This window comes from Callorhinchus milii, unplaced genomic scaffold, assembly GCF_018977255.1.
Source record: "Callorhinchus milii isolate IMCB2004 unplaced genomic scaffold, IMCB_Cmil_1.0 Scaffold1, whole genome shotgun sequence".
NCBI lineage: Eukaryota > Metazoa > Chordata > Chondrichthyes > Chimaeriformes > Callorhinchidae > Callorhinchus > Callorhinchus milii.
The window spans coordinates 67,922,234-67,942,264 of NW_024704742.1; the positions used below are offsets into that span (position 1 = coordinate 67,922,234).

The window sequence follows — 20,031 nt, forward strand, 5'->3', positions numbered from 1 at the left end:
ACACTCTCACTCACTCACTCACTCACACCGCCGCCGCCTCACAGCTGCCCCTGACTCGCACTCTGCATCTCTCCCCCCGATAGGCTACACACCCCGACCGACCCGCGCGCCCCTCAAGCCGCCCTCAGCGGCCCCCATGAACCCTCTGCTCAACACACACCGCGGCTCACAGCAAAAGGCCCAGGCCCAGGCCCAGGCCCGGCGCGGCGCGGGGTTTGGTAAATAACAACACGGCCCGGGGTGGGTGGGGGTGCGGGTGTCGGACCTCGCTCTCGGCCGCCCTCAACACCGAGCGCTGAGCCACCGGCCTATCCTATCTCCCCACCCCCCCCCCGAGCTCCGCCTCCTCCCGCCCCGCCCCGCCCCCGCCGCGGTCACAGCGCCCGCCCGCCCGCCTCAGCCCCACCGTCCATCACCCCCCCGTAACCACGCAACCCGACCCCGGAGATCCCGCCTCCCCACTTCCGCCCTGCGCGCTCTGTGTGATGGACGGGTTGACGTCATCGAGGAAGAAGGCGCAAGCGTGACGTCACCGGCAAGACGCTGTCACCATTGGGGGCAGTGTCCCTGACCGGTCTGTGCCGCCTGTGCTGTGTACCTGGTGGGTTAGTCTGTCACTGGGTGGGTGGCATCGTCGGCTGTTGGTATCACTGTGGAGTCCTGTAGCTCAGTGGTTAGAGCACTCGCTTTGCAAGTGAGAGACCTGAGTTCAATTCCAGGCAGAGGGCGAAACCTTGGGCAAGTTTCCTTACTCCACACAGAGCCTAATAATAATCCCTCCAAAACAATAACAATAATAAATTGGTCATTTTCAATCTACGACTGTTTGTGGGACATTGCTGTGCGCAATTGGCTGCCGCGTTCGCCCACAAATATACAGTCAATTCACTTTACTGTATATTCTGTGAAGCGCTTTGGGACGTCCTCCCGACGTGAACAGCGCTATATCAAATGCAAGGGTTATTATTATTATTATTATCACTGGCGGGCTCGTGTCACTGTGAGGATGATGTCCCTGTTAGGATGATATCTCAGGCTGACGTCAACACTTGCCTGCAGGTTGACACCCCGCTGCCAGTGATGCCGGCCCATCACTGTTTCCTGCCTGACAGTGACGTCACAAATCCCCTACCCTGCAAGTTCCCCGCTGGGCAACACATCTCAGCATGAAATGCTTAAGAAGCACCGTGACCATCTTCCTGCCCTCAGCTCTGACACACATCCCTTCCCATTGAGCAATGGTTCCATCAGTCGGAGGTGCGGAACTTCAGCTGCTTATATTAATAATAATAATCCTTGCATTTGATATTGCACCTTATCATGTCTTCGAGATATCTCAAAGTGCTTCACAGAATATACTGTAAAGTGAATTGTCTATATTTTGTGGGTGAAATGTGGCAGCCAATTGTGGATTGAAGTGTTTTTTTTTAAAGTGTCTTTACCTTCAAACCAATCAAGGTGGATTCCAAGCAAGCTTTGGATGTACGAACACGTGTTCAGGAACTCGGACTCCGGGTAACACCTTCGCTGCCATTCCAAGCCTCAGAGTTTCCTCATCAGCATTTGTCTGCAGGTTGACATCACACTGCCAGTGACTTCAGTCTGCCAGTGACATTCACCTAATGAGGGCTCAAATCTCCATTTGTTGGAAGTCAAATGACCAACTAGTGACTCCTCTTCCGGGTGAGGTAACATGTTTGACAATGGAATGTCAGAACCGAGTTAACTCTCCGTGGTGGTCTTTGCAATCCGGTTCGTAAGCCAGGCAGGTCCGCCGCACTCCAGCGCACTGTTAATGACAGCACAGCGAGCCTGGCTCATTAGCAAGACTTGGAAGGGCAGCCCAGACACTGGGAGCACTCAGCTTCCATTAACCCTGCAAGTCAGCTGTAACAGATAGAATTATTCTAGCTAAACAAGCAGCAGGAAAGTTTGCAGACAGTGCTTTCAAAGGCAAGTATACTATGCGATTTTTGCTGGTTAGCTTCCAGCAGTACCCCAACGTACACTCTGGGGTCCCCAAGCTTTGGCTCTTACCAACCTGTGCTTAATATTCTCAGATGTTGGTATGTAGGATGCATCCCTCCAGGGAGAGAGTGCACATTCCATTCCAATAAACATCTCTGCGATTTCCATGTGGGATGCATGAAAATCTTAGTTGGGTTTGGATACTCTTAAGCATGGTGCTGGGTTTCCGCATGTGTCGGACACCCGGCTGACCCCCAAAAAACGTCATGTCACCATTAGGTTAATGTCACTGACAAGGTAGCGCCAATGAGGCCAGCCTAATGTCACTCGGATAATGCCTTGCCCACTTCCTCCACACTTTAAAGCTCGCCTTAAGACCAGTCTTTTGGTCATTTTTCCTTCCTACCCTCTTCAGCAACCCATCTACCCACCTCCAATACCACTAGCTCAGGATTCTACTCAGCTGTGTAAAGGCGGTATACAAATGTAATTTTGTGGTTATTGTTGTTTGAGATATCCTCCTGACATGCTTTTGTTTATGCAACATTGCTTGGTCCAAATAGAGCAACATCATATTTGAAGGGGCGCTACACTTCCAAAACACAAGATGTCCAATTGTGAGAAGAACCCAGTAGTCCACAATCAGCACATCAATCAGGGTAAGTTAGTGCAGTATATGAAATGTATATTACCTTTTTGGTTCTATTCAGTAACAACTCTTATCCTCAAATAAGCAGAGGCTTAAAACCAAAATCACTTCAAAGGTCCCAAAGCCTTTTAGGCTCTGCTATTGCCAGGGATCCAGGACTCATAGAGTCCTGTAGTGTATTGGTTAGATCACTCGTCTCGCAAGCAAGAGAAATCAGGCAGCGCGAAACTTTAGGGAAGTTTTCTTACTGCACGCTTCTTCCTTCCTTTACCTAGCAGTAAATATGAATCCGGTTGTTAGTCGATTGGCAGATCGCTTTTCCGGGAGTAATAATCCCTTAAAAAAAAAATTGGTCACTCAATCCAAGACTGTTTGTGGGAGACTCCCTGTATGCAATTGGCTGTTGCATTTCAGCCAAAAAACAGTCAATTCAGTTTACAGTATATTCTGTGAAGCCCTTTGAGACATCTCAAAGGCGTAATAAGGCGATTCATCAAATATCAAATGCAAGTATTATTATTATAACGACTCGTATTGCCAGGGATCTATCTAGCTGTCGCTCTTCTTCAGATTCAGGCATCTTTCTACTATTCTTGGGATCCAGGCGTCATTCTGCCAAGTATCAAGGAGCACTCTTCTAATTACCAGTGATCCAGGTGTAGCTCTGGTATTTCCGGGGATCATTTCTCCTTTCAGGGAGTTTCTAATCTTTGAATTCCACCTGCTCCTTGCAAAATAATGTTTGATTGGTTAATCGGGACTAAATAAAACATGTCAATTACTGGAGAAAAGGCTGCCTCAAAACCCGAGAACTACTGCAATGTCATCCTGGATACTGGCTGCATCTCTGGTTCAGAACTTCTCACTGCTCCCTCTCTTATTTACACTTTTTGATAGATCTCTTATGAGCCATAAGTTTTTAAGACTTTATCAGGTCTGAAGAGAACTCTGTCACTCCTTCTACATTGAGCATTTCTAATAATAATAATCCTTGCACTTCTAATAATAATAATCCTTGCATTTGAAATTGTAGCATTTAAAATAGTTCCCTCTTATGGGAAGATCTGTTCTGGCTTGCTGATAGCAAAATGAGCTGGAAAGAACTTCATCACGTCCCAATGTCTCAAAGCACTTTAGAGAATTAATGTTGAGTGAAGTGACTGCTTCTGTGTGCAAACATGGGGTTAGAATCTGCAACGTTTTACACTTTATCTCTCTAAAGTTGAGACAATTGAGAGGACCTCATAAAGGTGTTTTAAGATTATGAAAGGATTTGATAAGGTGGATGATCATAGGCTCTTTCCACTTGTTGGTGAGCCCCAGAGGGCATAACAATAAGCTAGCCAGTAGTAGATCTGATAGGGATTTTATAAGGAACCTCTTGATGCAGAGAATGATGACAATGTGGAAACTGTGGTTGAGACAGAAAGCATCAATATGTTTAAGCGCCTTGGGACATCCTCCTGATGTGAAAGACGCAATACAAATGTCATTTGTTGTTGTTAAGAGAAAACTTGATGTATACATTGAAGAACAAGGAAACATACAGTCTTCCTCCTCCCTACCTCCCTGACCTCCTAACCCCCTACCAACCTGTCCGCTCCTTCCACTCAGTCAGTGGAGTCCAGTCAGTGGACTCCGGCCTGCTTCACATCCCCTGCCTTGCCTGGCCCACCATTTGCGGGTGGGAGGGCCTTCAGTCTCTCTGCCCCCATCTTCTAGAACTCCATCCCACAGTCCATCCTCGCTCCCTCCCTTGCCTCCTTCAAAATCCATCTCAAGACCCTCTTCAACCATGCCTTCGGTCACCCTCCTACCCCTACCCACCCTGCCCTTCATCCTCCCTGATCCCACCACCAGCTCGGGTGCGGATCTCTGATTGTCTAGTGCCTTAGGACGTCTCCTGACGTGAAAAGCGCTATACAAATGTAATTTATTGTTATTTTTTGTTAATAAAGCAATCTGCATTTTGACAAATCTCCGAATGTATTTCTTGAAAAATATATACATTTATATAGTACCCCTCTCACAGGGTAGCCACCAAACTGCTATAGAGAATCCGGCTCATCGGCAAGACTTGGAATGGTAGACCATTCACTGAGGACTTTCCCACTCAGCTCCTGTTAACCCTGCAAGCCAAAGTCCTAACAGGATAGAGTGATCCCAGGTGGTCAAACAGCGGGAAAGCTTGCCAGACAATGCTCTCAGTGGCAAGCTATGGGGTTTTAGCTGGTCAGCCTCCAGCAGTTACCCCAACACACACTCTGGGGTCCCCAAGCCTTGGCTCTTGCCAACTCGCGCCCAATAACTCTCTGGAATCAGAGAGTTAAACAGGATCCCTCCCTCCAAAGGAGAGAGCGCACATTTCCATTCCAATAATCTATCTCTGGGATTTCTACGTGTTGGGTGGGATGCATGGAGATCTCAGCTGGGTTTGGATACTCTGTAAGCACCGGGATGGGTTTCCACACGTGCCAGACACTCGGCTGACCAAACAGAAAGAGCTCTTGGGCTGCATTGCATTAGGGCAACACTTTAGTTGGTTGGTGTGTGTGTGTGTGTGGGGGGGAGAGAGAGAGAGAGAAGAGCCAATGGTGTGTCAAGTTGTCAATCAATGAGCTGTCCCCGCCCACCGCCCTCACACACGGGGCGGGGCAAGGGGGCGGGGCTTCACCTGTAGCGTAGCAACAGACGCGTCAAAGGTCAGGCCCCGCAATACCTCCCGGATAAACAAACGGCGCCACCGTGCGGCGGGGCTCTGCAGCTGCCAATCCATGCACGATAACCATTACACGAAAAAAAACACCCGCTTACACCCGCAATTGTGACCCGGCCTCCAGGAGAGCGCGAGGCGGCGCTATGTACACGTGTGTGTGTGTGTGTGAATGATGATTGTGCGCCACACGTTCACGTTGCGATCGTAGGAACGTAACTCCGCGTTTGGAACTCGACGTCACCGCCCCCGTGAACGCCACCGTTGGCGGCCACTTCCGGTCTGGACCCCGGGCCTCACAGTGAAGGGGACGAAACCAAATGAGGAGCGTGAAAGCGAAGGGGAGAGAGAGAGAGGGAGAGAGGGGCTGATCCAGACCACAATAAAACACGGGACAACGGTTTGCAGCGAATAAAAACAATGCACATCGGAGATTAAACCTCCTCACGATGTGGACCGTTCATGAGTGCCCCCGGGGGTTGGTTTCACAGCTTCAATTCAGTGCTTATCCCCTAATAATAATAATACTAATAATAAACCTCGCCTTTGATGTTTAAGAAAAGCATTGTGCGTGTGCGTGTGTGTGTATTTGATACATAAAAAAAGATGTGATAGCGCGACGGTGTGTGAATCGTCCCTCTCTCCCTCTCTCCCGCCCCCTGACTCCCCCTCTCGGGCTGAGCGAGTTGGTCGGCTCCGCCGGGCGCGAGGTCGCGGCAGCCGTTAGGAGGAGGAAAAACAAAAACAGTCTCGCGGGCGGTGCGGTGCGGTGAGCGGCGGCGCGGGGAACCCCAGGCGGTCACTGAGCGGAGCGGAGGGCGGCCCGGACCCCCCGCAGCTCGGCAGCCACACCGTCTGAGGCGGTGGGCTTTGGAGCAAGGGAGGGTGTGGAGAGAGCAAAGCTCGGCCCTCCCTCCCTCCCTCCCTCCCCGGGCCTCTCTGCCTCCACCTCACCGTCCAATTCCTCTCCTCCTTTCACGACTTCTTTCTCTTTCCTCCTCTCTCGTCCGACTCCCGGTCCTCCTCTCCTCCTCCTCTCCTCCTCTCCCCTCCTCCAGTCTGTTCTGTATTTGAGGAAAGGGGAAGGCCATGGAGCAGTGCCTGAATGTGGAGCGGGAGCTGGATAAAGTTTTACAGAAATTCACCTCGTACGGGCAGCACTGCGACCGGACCCTGGAGGAGCTGATCGAGTACACGGGCGGCTTGAGGCAGGAGCTCACTCAGGCTGGAGGTGAGGCCTCTGTGTGGGTGTGTGTGTGTGTATATAGTCCATGTGTGTGTGTGTGTGTATATATACTCCGTGTGTGTGTGTGTGTATATATAGACTTTGGTTCATGACATTCCGCTTAGGTTGTGTGTGTGTATATATCGTGTGTATATATCGGTACAGCTGCACTGCACCGGCAGAGCTCGTTGTCTCTTGCATTGCGCTGAAGTGTTTTGCACTACAAGTATATGGCACTAAACTGTAGTGTGTGTGTGTGTGTGTGTACTGCTCCATAGACAGCACACCGAACTGGAGTGTGCATTACTTTGTGAATATCTCACTGAATATATATATATATGTATATATATATATATTGTGAATATCGCACTGAGCTAAACGTTTTGCCCACCAAATAAAATCAATCCACTTTACAATGCATTCTGCGAAACACATTGAGACGCTTCAATGACCCGATAAGGTGCTACATCAAATATAAGGATTATTATTAACTAGAATCTAGTATTTTGTGAATATCGCACAAAACTGGAGTGTGTACATTTGTGAATATTGCGATATTCGTGAATATACAGACTCCGGTGACGACTTCAGTTCACAAGTAACATAATCAGCTCTCCATCCTCCTTGGAGGTGACCTGGCTCCATGGTGACGTGTTTGGCAACAGGATGTCAGAATCAAGTCCACCCTCTGGTGGTCTCAGTAGTCCAGTTCCTGAGCCATGTGTGTCCACTGGCACAGCTGATATCAGGCTATCCAACCTCGCTCATCGTCCGTACTTGGAGTACATGGATTCTTCCCACTTGGCACATGCTAACTCTGCAAGAAAAATCCCTCATTGATAGGGTGGACCTAGCTGGACAACCAGTGCTCTCAATGGCGAGCTGCATGTTTAATCATATCATAGAATCGTACAGCACAAAACGAGGCCGTTCGGCCGATCGAGTTTATGCCAGCTCTTTGAATAGAGCAATTAATGTCAATCCCACTCCTCAGCCCTTTCCCCATAACCCTGCAAACCCGTGCTCCTCAAATACCCCTCCACAGCTGGTTAATAGCTGGTTAATCTCCAGTAGCACCTCAATGTACAATAAGTGAAGCCTTGGCTCTCCCCAACTATTGCCTAATAGTCTCCGAACTTAGGAAAGCAGAGTATGTTCTTTCAGGGAGAGTGTGCTTTCCATTCCTGACACAGGGTAAGTTTCAATACATATGTGAATTGGTGTTGAGTTAAGCATGGTAATGGGTGTCCGCAAGTGTCATACACCTGGCTGACCAAAATAAATCAAGAGCATTGCATTTGAGCTAATGTGACTGTACTAAATGCTCATGGAGTGTAACCTAATTTAACATACCACTAAACTACTATGTATACCTTATTGTGTTATTTGCATTAGGCTAGAGTGTGTATATGTGACTGGATTACCATACCTACTCAGCTTCACTGTCATTCGGTTTCACTCAATGGTACTTAAAATACAGAGTTGCATGTATACCAATGGTATTGTTTTTGTCCAGTTGGGGTTAAGTGTGAATTTGATTGCATTTCAGTAGTACCTTGAAAAGTCTCAATGCTTGGTCATATTTTAGTCTTTGTTATGCACCTGGTTGTCTCTAGAATGTAATATCTATTATGTCGTATACCAGAGGCATGGGTGGATACACAATTGTACTATAATGCTTAATTCATGGTTTAGTTGTTTTCGTACACAAAATACAAACAATTCATTTTACAATATATTCTGTGAAGTGCTTTGAGAAGTCACAACAACGTAATAAGGCACTATATCAAATGCAAGGATTACATTTTATTTACACTTCGTCTCAGTTTTTTGCACATTTATGGTATTTGGGTACATTGTATGGATTGCTCTTTTATACTAACTTAGATTATTATTTTTCCTTTGTGTTTGGATTTCAATTTGAACAAGATCCTTTCCCAAATCCTTTATTCTGGTCTGAAAAATGTATACAACTGCATAGTCTGCTTGTATTAGGAGGCAGGTGATTATTGGAATATGTTGACAGTGAACATTGCACCTCCTACAGCTGCGGAGGTGTTAGAGTTGAAATACACACACAACCACAGTAATAGTCAGCTGGAGTGACAAGCCCTTTATATACTCAGCACCACTGGACTAACGTTACTTTGCACCAGTTTAGGTAAATAAATCCTGTTATAATTCTCAAAGTTGGTGTCGCACAGATACATTTGGTATAGCTCAGATGTCCTAATGATAGAAGGAAAACTTGAACAATCAATCTATCATTGTGCTCTGAATCCTAAAATTAGATTATTCTTTCAGCCCCTTGCTGTGGCTTCCCTCTTAAAATGTGGCATTTTAAGCTTTTGTGCTGTGTGCCCTTGATGCATGTTGCAAGGCTATTTATGATTATGAATTTGCAGAAGGTTTATGTCTGAATAATCTGATGTTGATTTCCTGGGATCTTTTGAAAACATTTTTTAATGTGTCAAATTATATTTCTGATTTTCTCCCCATTGTCATGTGCCTCTTGGCATCTTACTAGTGTGATTCCATGGGTGCTGGTTCGCTCGCTGTAGGCCACTCAATTGGGCATTGTTCAAGAGCCTTGGCAATGTATGTTGACAGGCCATTCAGCTGTTGCTTGATCTCTCCCCACCTAACTAATACACAACCACGCACCATCAGTAGTTTGGTCAGCCCCCCCCACCCCCGCCAAAAATTCTTGATTTATTCCATAAAGAAATCAAGATTTACTAGACTAGTCCGAATGATCGGCAGGCCACATCTTGACTGTCCTGCGGGCCATGTCCTGACCACCATGAGTTTAAGAGGGATCAGGAGCAGGAACTCTGGCTGATTTTTCCATTCCTTACCTTGGGAAGGCTGGGGCCTTGCATTCCCATGGAACCTTAAAGCTGAGACTAGCAAGCAAACTCAGTACAGACCAAAATGCAATCAAGCAAACTTCTGCTAAGCTGCAGCTCCTGGAAAGTTTGTATTTACTGTATGTGATGTTCTGTTCCGTTCTTTCTTTTCCCTCTTGCCTGTTCCAAATTTTAAAAAAATCTCCTCCGAAAGTTTGGAATGGTTTATAAACTTTTTTGATGGTCAGAGCTAGTCTGTCAAAATAACCACACAGAATTAGGAGGTAAGCCTCAATGAATATCATAAAACATTACCCATTAATTACAGCACTTGTTTGGAGTGTGGATATTAAATTACTAAATACTGTGGTGCCCTTATTGTAAAACAAAACTTCAGCTTCATGCCCGGTATGGGAGAGGGGGGGGGGCGGAGACGAATTATAAATAGTCTCTGATATTTTCAAAAATGCCTGCATAACTTTGCTCTTTGTTGTCATCATTATTGTAGCTTATTTTCAGGGAACAGTGTTTTTTGTCTTTTAATACAATATAACGTACTGTTGTGTTTTGGGGCACACAAATCTATCTTATTTGGTTGTTACTTTGTGTGAAAGTATCATGATGTTTGTCCATTCCAAGGCAGCAGTTTAGGTTTTAATGCAATCCGTCTTGTACAGCATGTGCTGCTGATAACTGGAAGATCTGGGTTCGCTTTCATACCCAGAATACGAAACGGCCACAGTATATCAAAATCACACAGGAGCAGCTAACTCCCACAAACATTTGAATATGGCACAGAATTATGTGAGATAATGATCATGGAGACTAGTGCTCTGTGAGTAGTATTGTGAGGGCTTTATAGCAGTGGTAGTCTTAATTGTTGTTGTGCAATTGAAGTAGTTAGTGTTGAAAAGGCAACATCACAAAGATTGAAAGAATTTTTTTAAAAAGATTGTGTCACAGCTGGAAATGCATACCAGCTGTGGGATTGATGGAGCAAATAGTATTTGGGATGAGCTGGTTTTGTGACTTCAATATAATACTGCCGTGAAGAGGGAGAAGAGAGGGAGTATTCAGGTGTGTAGTTGGATCCATTGTGGGTCAAGAGGCAGCCGGTACAATCTGGTGGTGATTGCTTTCCTTATAAATTGTATCAAAAATAAATACTGTGTTTCTTGAATTCCAAGATTTACATAGTGGAAAACAGTGTAATGTGCAATTTATAATTGAGGAAGACTTTTACAGTTGACTTGTGCATTTATCACTTCATTAAGCCTTCCAGCGTTGTCAATTATACTGAACATTTCCCTGTTGCATCTGTGTGTTTAAAAAGTTTTAAAATGTTAATACTGTACTCGTTTACCTTGTGTGATAGAATCTCTTCTGCAGCAACACCTGTGAATTACTTAATAGTTATAATAATTCTTGCATTTGATATTGGGCCTGTATAGTTGAAAAATGTAAAAGCACTTCACAGGTAATTGCTGTTGTGTAGTGACTTCATTTGTAATCAGCACACATTACGAATTCCAATAAATCTGCATAAATTCACCAATAGCTTGCATTTATATAGTGCCTCTTACGGAAGGTAGTGTCCCAGAGGGCTTGACAGTGGTACAGCACAATGGCGGGGCAGGGGCAGGTCTCCACAGGCACAGTCAAACAGGGAGGTCTTCAGGCGACCTGAAGATGGGACGGAAGGGGCAAGGCGGTGGGATAGAGGAAGAGTGTTCCAGAGTTTTGAGGTGTAGTGGCTAAAAGCACGGCCACCAATGGTGGAACAGAGGGAACGAGGGACATGCTGAAGGTCTGAGCCAATTAAGCGGAGACAGCAGGTTGTGGATTGGGGGGTAAGCACGTCAGAGAGGTAGGGAGGTGCCAGGGCATGACAGGATTTGAAAACAAGTGTGAGGATCTTGAAATTGATCCGTTCTGCGATAGGGAGCCAGTGGAGCTTGCCAAGAACTGGTGCGATGGGGGTACGAAGTTTAGTATGGGTGAGTATGCAGAAGGTGGAGTTTTGGATCAGCTGGATACTGTGCACAGTGGAGCTGGGGAGACCGGGAAAGAAGGCATTTGAGAAGTTGAGTTGGGAGGAGCGAACCCATGGACAAATTCAGCATGTTCATGATGAGCTATTGTATCATTGGAAGAGTTCTGATCAAATTTGTGCATCACTTTAGTTTGCTGATTTTTCTTCCTGGAAGTGAAATTTTGGATATTACAGTGAAACTCAGGTAACTCGTAACCCAAGGGAAATGGCTCAAATGACTACTTATCAGAGTTGACTAGTTATCCAAAGTATAGTAGATCGAAAGTATAAAGTGCTTGAATAGTCAAGATATTGGGTGAGTGGCTAGTTAGGTGGGGTTGACGACTTGTTCAAGGGGCAAGTTATCACTTTCATTGTTTTTTTCAACATGAGCCGAAAAAGTACATAAAACAGATCAGAGTTTCTGTCGTTATGCAAGCATCCTCTGGGTTAAGTTTACATATCTGTGTTCTGTCTCAAAATAAAATCATATTGTGATCTGTCAAAGGACCCTTTTCCATATTGTGTAGGATACAGAATTAAAGCATTGAACCATGTGGAGTCCTGTAGCTCAGTGGTTAGAGCACTTGCCTCACAAGCGGGAGACCTGGGTGCTATTCCCGGCAGGGCGAAATATTAGGCAAGGTTTCTTACTCAACACGCCTTACTCCACACGTTTTACCCACAAATATACAGTCAATTCACCTTATATTATATTCTGTGAGACGTCTAGAAGACATGAACAGCGCTGTAGAAAATGCAAGCATTATTATTATTATAACAGAACGCTTTGTGCGTTTCATTCAAATTTCCAGCCTCACTGTTACTTAAAACAAATGTGTGACTTATACCACTCAGGCTCCAGTTAGATTTAATAAATGAAAAGGAAGAACTTGCATTTGTATAGTGACTTTTCACTTTTCGCAAGACAGTTGAGGCTGGTTGTGAGTTGTCATGCAGTTTGAACCGTCTGCTGGCTCAGGCGAGGTCAACTATCAACAAGCAACTATCACTGGGGTGATAATTAGACATTTGTTCTGTTCCATGCAACGGTGCTTATTGGAGATGAATGAAAGATTCTTCCATCGAGGGTAACCGGGGTGATATCTCAAACTGTCTGTATTATATCATTTTTTTTATTTGGTAAAATTTGAGACTGGCTATTTGTGAGTTCACACCATAGTAAATTTGTAGTTGGGTGCCATTTACCCAAACTATTTAGGGAAATAAAAATATATTCAATAACAATTTTAATAAGTGATCACATATTAATTGTTGTACAGACCTATCCACTTATGTCAGGGACCATTCGAGTTTTGTTGACATAGGCGGCCACAAGTAGACGATAGGTATTGTGTGATTACAAATTTCTGAATTATTTATTTACATGTATTTGCATCACCTTATTTACAAAAATAGACTTGAAAAAAAATAGTAATTTAAGAATATACTGTCAACATAACTGTTAATAAATGACAGCAATGCCTTTAATACTCTTAGGCACCTAAACAATTTGTTGACAAACGAAGTTTGTCGAAGTCAAGCTAGATGGCAAGTTTATGTACGGAGAAGAGACAGGGATTATACTTTGTTATTGATATAATTGGGATGTGGGCCTGAACAGGTTTGAGATAAGTGGGTAGGTCTGTACTGCTTTATGTAATGTCCAAGGTCCTTGAAAGAGTTGTCGCCTCCCAGCTGCGCTCTTTCCTCTCCAACCATGCACTATTCGAACCCCTTCAGTCGGATTTCCGTGCTGCCCATAGCACAGAAACTGCCCTGGTCAAGGTCACCAATGATATCCTGACCATTTGTGACCAGGGCTCCCTCTGCCTCCTCGTCCTCCTCGACCTATCGGCAGCATTCGATACGGTCGACCACGCTATCCTACTCCACCGCTTGTCCTCCCACCTCAACCTTCAAGGCCCTGTCCTTGAGTGGTTTAGGTCGTACCTCTCCCACCGTCTTCATTTTGTTTCCACAAACGTTTTTTCCTCCCCCCCGCACTGTCTCGTGCGGTGTCCCTCAGGGCTCTGTCCTCGGTCCCCTCCTCTTCACCCTCTATATGCTCCCCCTGTGGTGACATCATCCGCAGACATGGAGTTAACTTCCACATGTATGCGGATGACACCCAACTCTACCTTTCCTCCTCTACCCTCAACTCCACGACCACCGATGTCCTGACAGCTGCCTGTCCGACATCGAGTCCTGGACGAGAGACAACTTTCTTCAGCTCAACATACGTAAAACTGAGGCCCTCCTGATTGGCTCACGTCAGCGCCTCCGCACCTCAGGCGCTGACACCATCAGCATCCAAGGCTGCACTCTCCACCTCTCAAAGCCATCAGGAACCTCGGGGTTTTGTTCGACCCTGAGCTGTCCTTTCTCCCTCATATCCGCACCACAACTGGCACCGCCTTCCATCACCTCCGGAACATCGCCAGACTACGGCACTACCTCACCCCTCACGCTGCTGAAACTCTGGTCCACGCCTTTATCACCTCAAGGCTGGACTATGGGAACTCTCTCCTCGCCGGCCTTCCCGGCACCTCCCTCCACAAGCTGCAGGTCATTCAGAACTCTGCAGCTCGTGTACTGTCCCGCACCAGGCTTCGAGACCACATCACTCCCACCCTCGCTCGCCTCCACTGACTCCCCATCCCCCAGAGGATTGAATTCAAGATCCTCATCCTCACCTACACGGCCATTCACGGCCTTGCTCCCTCCTACCTCTCTGACCTACTATCCCCTTACCTACCTGCCCGTACCCTCCGTTCCTCTGGCTCCGGTCTGCTCCACATCCCCCGCCCCAACCGCCCTACCATCGGTGGCCGGGCCTTCAGCCTCTCAGCCCCGAGGCTCTGGAACTCCATCCCCCAGTGCCTTCGCCGCTTCCTCCCTTTCCTCCTTCAAGGCCGGTCTCAAAACCTTTCTCTTTGACCGTGCCTTCAGCTCCCATCTCAACTCTCTACCCCGTCCTCGCCCCCTCCATTCCCTCCCCTCACCCTGACCATATCCCCCCTCCTCGCCCCTTCCCTTCCCTCACCCTGACCATTTCCCCCCTCCTCGTCCCTTCCCTCACCCTGACCATTTCCCCCCTGCTCGAGTCCTGACCCAACTGTCCAGCGCCTTGGGATGTCCTCCTGACGTGAAAGGTGCTCTATAAATGGAATCTTGTTGTTGTAATGTGCAAAACATCATGAAAATGGTGTATAGTACAATGAAATAATTATGAATGAAAGACCATCTGAGAGATTTGCTGAACTGGTTAATTTGGAGGAGTTGCATTCAGAAAAATATTCTTTAAGTATAGACTGAGAATATTTTCCATACAGTGAGGTCTGATCTCAAAGTACTGTTAGTGCTTTCTTATGAGAAGGGATAGGGAAAGTGAGGATGAAATGCTCTGGCTTGTGTAGGTGCATCTCTTATAAGTCAGTTGCAGAAAGTGACTAGGCGGGGGGAAAGTTGTTTGCTGACACTATGAGCTGGGGTAGGGGATTAGGGAGATGCTGAAATAACATGCATGTAAAACCTGTAATCTCAATTTTGGAAAACAAATGTAGCTATGGTGATTATTTTAGTAATCATGATAAAGTCTGGTCTAAGTACCTCACTAAAGTGTGTTTCCTTTACAATTTTTTTCTCCTCTTTTGTAGATGTTGGCTCCTACTCTATGGTTGATTTGCCTCCCCCAAACCCAGGGGCACTGATTGTACAATACAAATTTACATTTTGTATAGCACCTTTCACATCGAGATGACATTTCAAGGCACCAAACAGTCCTGGAATGGCACCCAAATTGTAGTATTGCAATGATACCCTGTCTGAAGTAAACTAACTAACTTAGCAAAGACCACAAATTGAACCAAGAATTGTCAAGACAATAATAATAATGCTTGCATTTGATGTAGCGCCTTATCACTTCTTCAAGATGTCTCAAATTGCTTCACAGAATATACTGTAAAGTGAATTGACTGTGTATTTTGTGGGCCAAATGGGGCAGCCAATTGTGCACAGCAGTGTCCCACAAACAGTCCTGCATTGAGTGACCAAATTTTTTTTTAAAAAGTAAATTTTACCCCCAGAAAAGCGATCTGCCAGCTGACTAACAACCGGGTTCCTACTTACTGCTCGGTAAACAAAGCCGTGTGGAGTAAGGAAGCTTGCCTAAGGTTTTGCCCTGCCCAGGACTTGAACACGGGTCTCTGGCTTGCGGGGCAAGTGTTCTAACCACCGAGCTCCAGAGGGGGTGCAAAGGAGATTTAGCGGGTGATACTGGGGATGAATACTTTGGCCTATGAGCGGATACTGAGACTCTTTCTGTTGGAACAAAGAAGATTGAGACATGACCTGATCTAAAGGTCTTTAAAATTTCGAGGGGGTTGATAGTCAATAGGGAGAAATTCTTTTCACTGATTGGTGAGTCAGTGACTAGGACATCAATTTAAGATAGCTAACAAACAAGCAAATAGGGATATTGTTTCATACACTTAGTGTGTAGGATATGGAAGCCCCTTCTGGGAGCAGTGGCCAGCCGTGGCAAAATCCATCTTGGCTTTCAAAAGGGAACTAGATAGATATCTCAAAAGGAGTAAATTATAGAAGTATGGGGAACGGGAGGGTAAATGGGACTGAAAGGATTGCTTTTCAAAAGAACCAGCTCAGACGTGATGAGGCGAATGTCTTTTCGTGCTGTACATTTCTATCCAACTTATCCAAAATTCTGCTGCCTGCATCCTCACCCACACCAAACTCTGAAAACTTATCACTCCAGTTCTTGTCAAATTCGTCTGGATGCCAGCAGATCAATTGCAAAGTCCAACCCCATCATTGTAAAGTAATCCAATAGATCCTAGGTGAAACGTACTATACTATAAACAAAGTTGTTGTTGTGTGGAATATAATAATCCTTGCATTTAATATAGCAACTTATCATGTCGTCGAGACATCTCAGTGCTTCGTAGAATATATTGTAAAGTGAATTGACTGTATTTTGTGGGTGATATTTTGTTTCACCTTACCAATATAACTATACTTAAATTTGCAAAACAATACATTTCTATAATGCAGTATGTACAGACTACATGTAAAGTCTAGCCATATCCCTCCCCATCACAATAATGAAGTCTCAGAATTGTATTAACACCGGGGCCGAGCCAGGGGGAGGGGGAGGAAGGTGACCAAAGGCGCGGTCGAAAATAAATGTCTTCAGCCGAGATCTGAAAATAGGAAGAGAGGGTGTGAGGCGAAGGGAGTGAGGAAGGGAGTTCCAAAGCCTCGGAGTGTAGTGGCTGAAGGCACGGCCGCCGATGGTGGAGCGGAGGATTCGGGGGAATAAGGAGGAGGTCAGACCCGGTGCAGCGAAGACAACGGGCACTGTTGTGAGGAGAGAGGAGGTCAGAGAGGTAGGGGGTGCAGAGGAGTGGAGGGATTTGAAGACAAGGGTGAAGGTCTTGAAGTCGATCCTCTCTGGGATAGGCAGCCAGTGCAGTCTGGCGAGGACTGGGGTAATTGGGAGCGGAGTTTGGTGCGGGTAAGAATGCGGGCGGCAGAGTTTTGGATGACCTGGATTTTATGAATGGTAGTGAAGGGGAGACCGGCGAGGAGGACGTTGAGTAGTCCAGCCGAGAGGTGACAAAGGCATGGACCAGAGTTTCAGCGGCTTTTGGAGTGAGGTATTGGCTGAGACGGGCGATGCATCAGAGATGAAAGAAAGCGGTGCTGGTGAGGGACCAGATGTGGGGGAGGAAGGATAATTGGGGGTCGAACCTGACGCCCCAGTTTGGGGCACATTCCTGTTTTTAATACAGTAGTTCCCATTTTAATGGACATCTATCTCAGCACTCAGAGTTTATTTGATTATTTAGCATTTCTGAATATTCTTAGAAATTAGTGACTCTGCCTATATTTTTGAGTCAGTTTGGTGTAATGCTTTATTCTGTAGTGACAGGCAGTGCCTTACAATATGGAAACACTATGGAAAATAATGCTTCAATCTGTTGATTGCTGGTGTAACAATAAGTTTTCTGAGTTGACTGCTGTAACAGTGCTTTGTTATATTGTCTTTTACCTCCTGGATGTTTGTTCTTTGTCTTATACAGGAAGCTTTTAGAATGAGCTTTTAAACTGATTAGGCATATGTACGAGTACTGGAGGGTTCCAGAGCTATAACTGAAAATCACGTGGTCTTTTTGCATGAAACCTTCCTGGTGTTGACCTCAACTTCTAATGGAAAGTCAGATTCACTTGTAACTGGATAATTTTACTTGTTTTCTTTGAAAGTTAAATTTAGGGTTATTTTGGGAATCGTGTGCTATTAATCCTGAAGGCTGACAATATCGCACTAAAAAGCATATACTACAGAGTGTTGCAGTTTGTGGCACATTCCTGTTTTTAACTGTCCTTGTTACAAACATCCTACCTGAAATTTTCATTTACTTCTGATGCTTCTAGTGAGTTAATTGCAGACAAGAATTTATTTCCTGCTGATTCAAAAACATTGTAAATCAATTTTAAATACAAAATTTCACAATGCTGAAGGCACTTTAAAAATATTGGTGTGCATTTCACTCAGGGTTGAGTGTGAAGATTCTAAACTAGTTTCCATGCACAGAATAGTTTTACAGACTGCATAAATACTTAAACGCCAATTTAAAAAAAAATACAAACCAGCGTAAATTCAGCTTGCTTAAATTAATTTTCTGCAGGATTGGAAAATCATTATTCAGTATTTGTAATATGGAGTTCTCTCCCTCAATCCCTCTATCCTGCCCCCTCCTGCCCCACCTTCAAATCCCACCTAAAGAGCTTCCTTTTTGATTGTGTTTATGGGCCCCTCTCGCCTCCAGCCCCTTCCCTGCCTCGGGATCAAACTCCACCACTGTGAAGCACTCCTTGGCTCTCCCATGTGTAAAGGGCATGTTGTTGTATATGTTGGCCTTACAAACAAATATATGATTTACAAACGTCACATAGCCATGGACTAGTAAGAGGGATGTGGAGAATATTGGTAAGGGGAGCTCGGCTGAAGTGGGTTAAATATTGAGTCTGTTCTGGCATCCCTCCAGTTCTTAATACGCTTTGAGACATCTCGAAGATGCTTTGAAATATCTTGAAGACGCGATTAGGCCCTATGACAAATGCAAGAATTATTATATAATACAATACAAAGAATACAATACAAAAATTATATTTAAATAGGGCCTTTCAAGTAACAATAATGGCTTGCCACCCGAGCTGGGGATGGGAGTGCTACATTTAGGTTGCACCTGAAACTCCACATATGCAGGTAGTTCTTGTTGCCACACCTTAAGTGTGCTGCCCAGCCTTGGAGGCAGTGCTGAGGAGAGCCATTAAGCTCATCTTCATTGGTAGTAAGGTGGGGTGAGAGAAGCCACTAGATAAATCGAAAATCTTCTGCCTGGAAAAGACATCTGAGCAGATCATTATAGAACTGCATAAGATGCTTAATGGGATAGAAAAAGTAAACCAGACTTTCAAATCTGACAAATGAACAAGACCAGAAGTCCATTTCATGATTGTAAAAAAAAGGACTAAATACAAAATTTGTTTTTTTACACAGAAAGTAATTACACTGTAGTAATAATACTTGCATTGGATGTAACACCCTTTATATTGGGAGGACACCTCAAGGTATTTCACAAGAATTACTGTAAAGTGTATGACTGCTTTTTGTAAAGTGAATGCTTTGACTATGAAGGTTGTTTGAGTTCAGAATTGGATGGTAGATACAGAAAATAGAATAATTTATTATGGTAAAATAGATGATCCTCTCTAAGATTGTTGTTAAGGAGTAGACCAGAGGGAACCTTTTGCTTTGTAATTGCCTAGATCTAGGACTTCTTAATGTTGTCATTGGAATTCATGTTCCTTATTACTTTGAATTTTTATGTTGTGTAAAGGGCACATGCGTTTACACATAATTTACGCAACTTTCACGCTAGGTGTTCAAAAGAGGAACTCATTTAATTTTCCAATGTTGATATTCTTTACTTGAAAAGATAAAATATCACTTAAGGGAATTGGAGCTACTTTTTAAAAAAGAGAAGGGTGTTTCTCCTACTGGCAGATAAAATTGGTAATTCACTTTTTGGCTGTTTGTGGGATGCTGCTGCAATTCATAGCAATCCTTTGTGAAGAGATTTGAGATGTTTAGACATTATAGGTACTGGATTAAATGCAAGCTTTTTTTAAAAAAAAATGTAAAGGAATTCCTTGTATTTAATATAGAACCTTACCATGTCATTGAGATGTCTCAAAATGTATTTACGTGTGTTAATGTCAGATGATATATCTTCCATATAAGAATGTTATGTGAGTGTATATAATAGCTTCACAAATTATTTATATTTTCTCCCAGAAAGCTTAAGATGAAGCAATCTTGCCCGCTCTATCTCAAACTCCCTCCTGCTTTGCACCCTCCCTCTCTGCTTTCAAAACATCTTTGCACTTTTGGCTAACTCTCGTCTCCCCGTCTCCCCCCCACCCCAAAAATTTCCTCTTCTGCTTGAACTCACACTCAATCTCTGTAAAGCTTTGGGATGAAGTGGGAGCTCATGTAGAAGAGATGTT

The 20,031-nt window shown here is 44.9% G+C and overlaps 1 protein-coding gene across 3 annotated transcripts in view; it reads left to right on the plus strand.

The window, feature by feature from the left end:
* Positions 1-5,641: 5,641 nt before the first annotated feature.
* LOC103181486 (E3 ubiquitin-protein ligase RMND5A) overlaps positions 5,642-20,031 on the plus strand; it is a 34,195-nt gene continuing 19,805 nt past the window's right edge. The window contains exons 1-2 of one of the 3 annotated variants that reach the window (XM_042343503.1): positions 5,642-5,808; positions 6,389-6,561. In XM_042343503.1, coding sequence (XP_042199437.1) covers positions 6,420-6,561 — 142 coding nt within the window. In that variant the 5' untranslated portion in view covers positions 5,642-5,808; positions 6,389-6,419. Of the gene's footprint in view, positions 5,809-6,069; positions 6,562-20,031 lie in introns of those variants that run through there. The other 2 variants (XM_007898002.2, XM_007898003.2) reach the window with 2 other exon arrangements.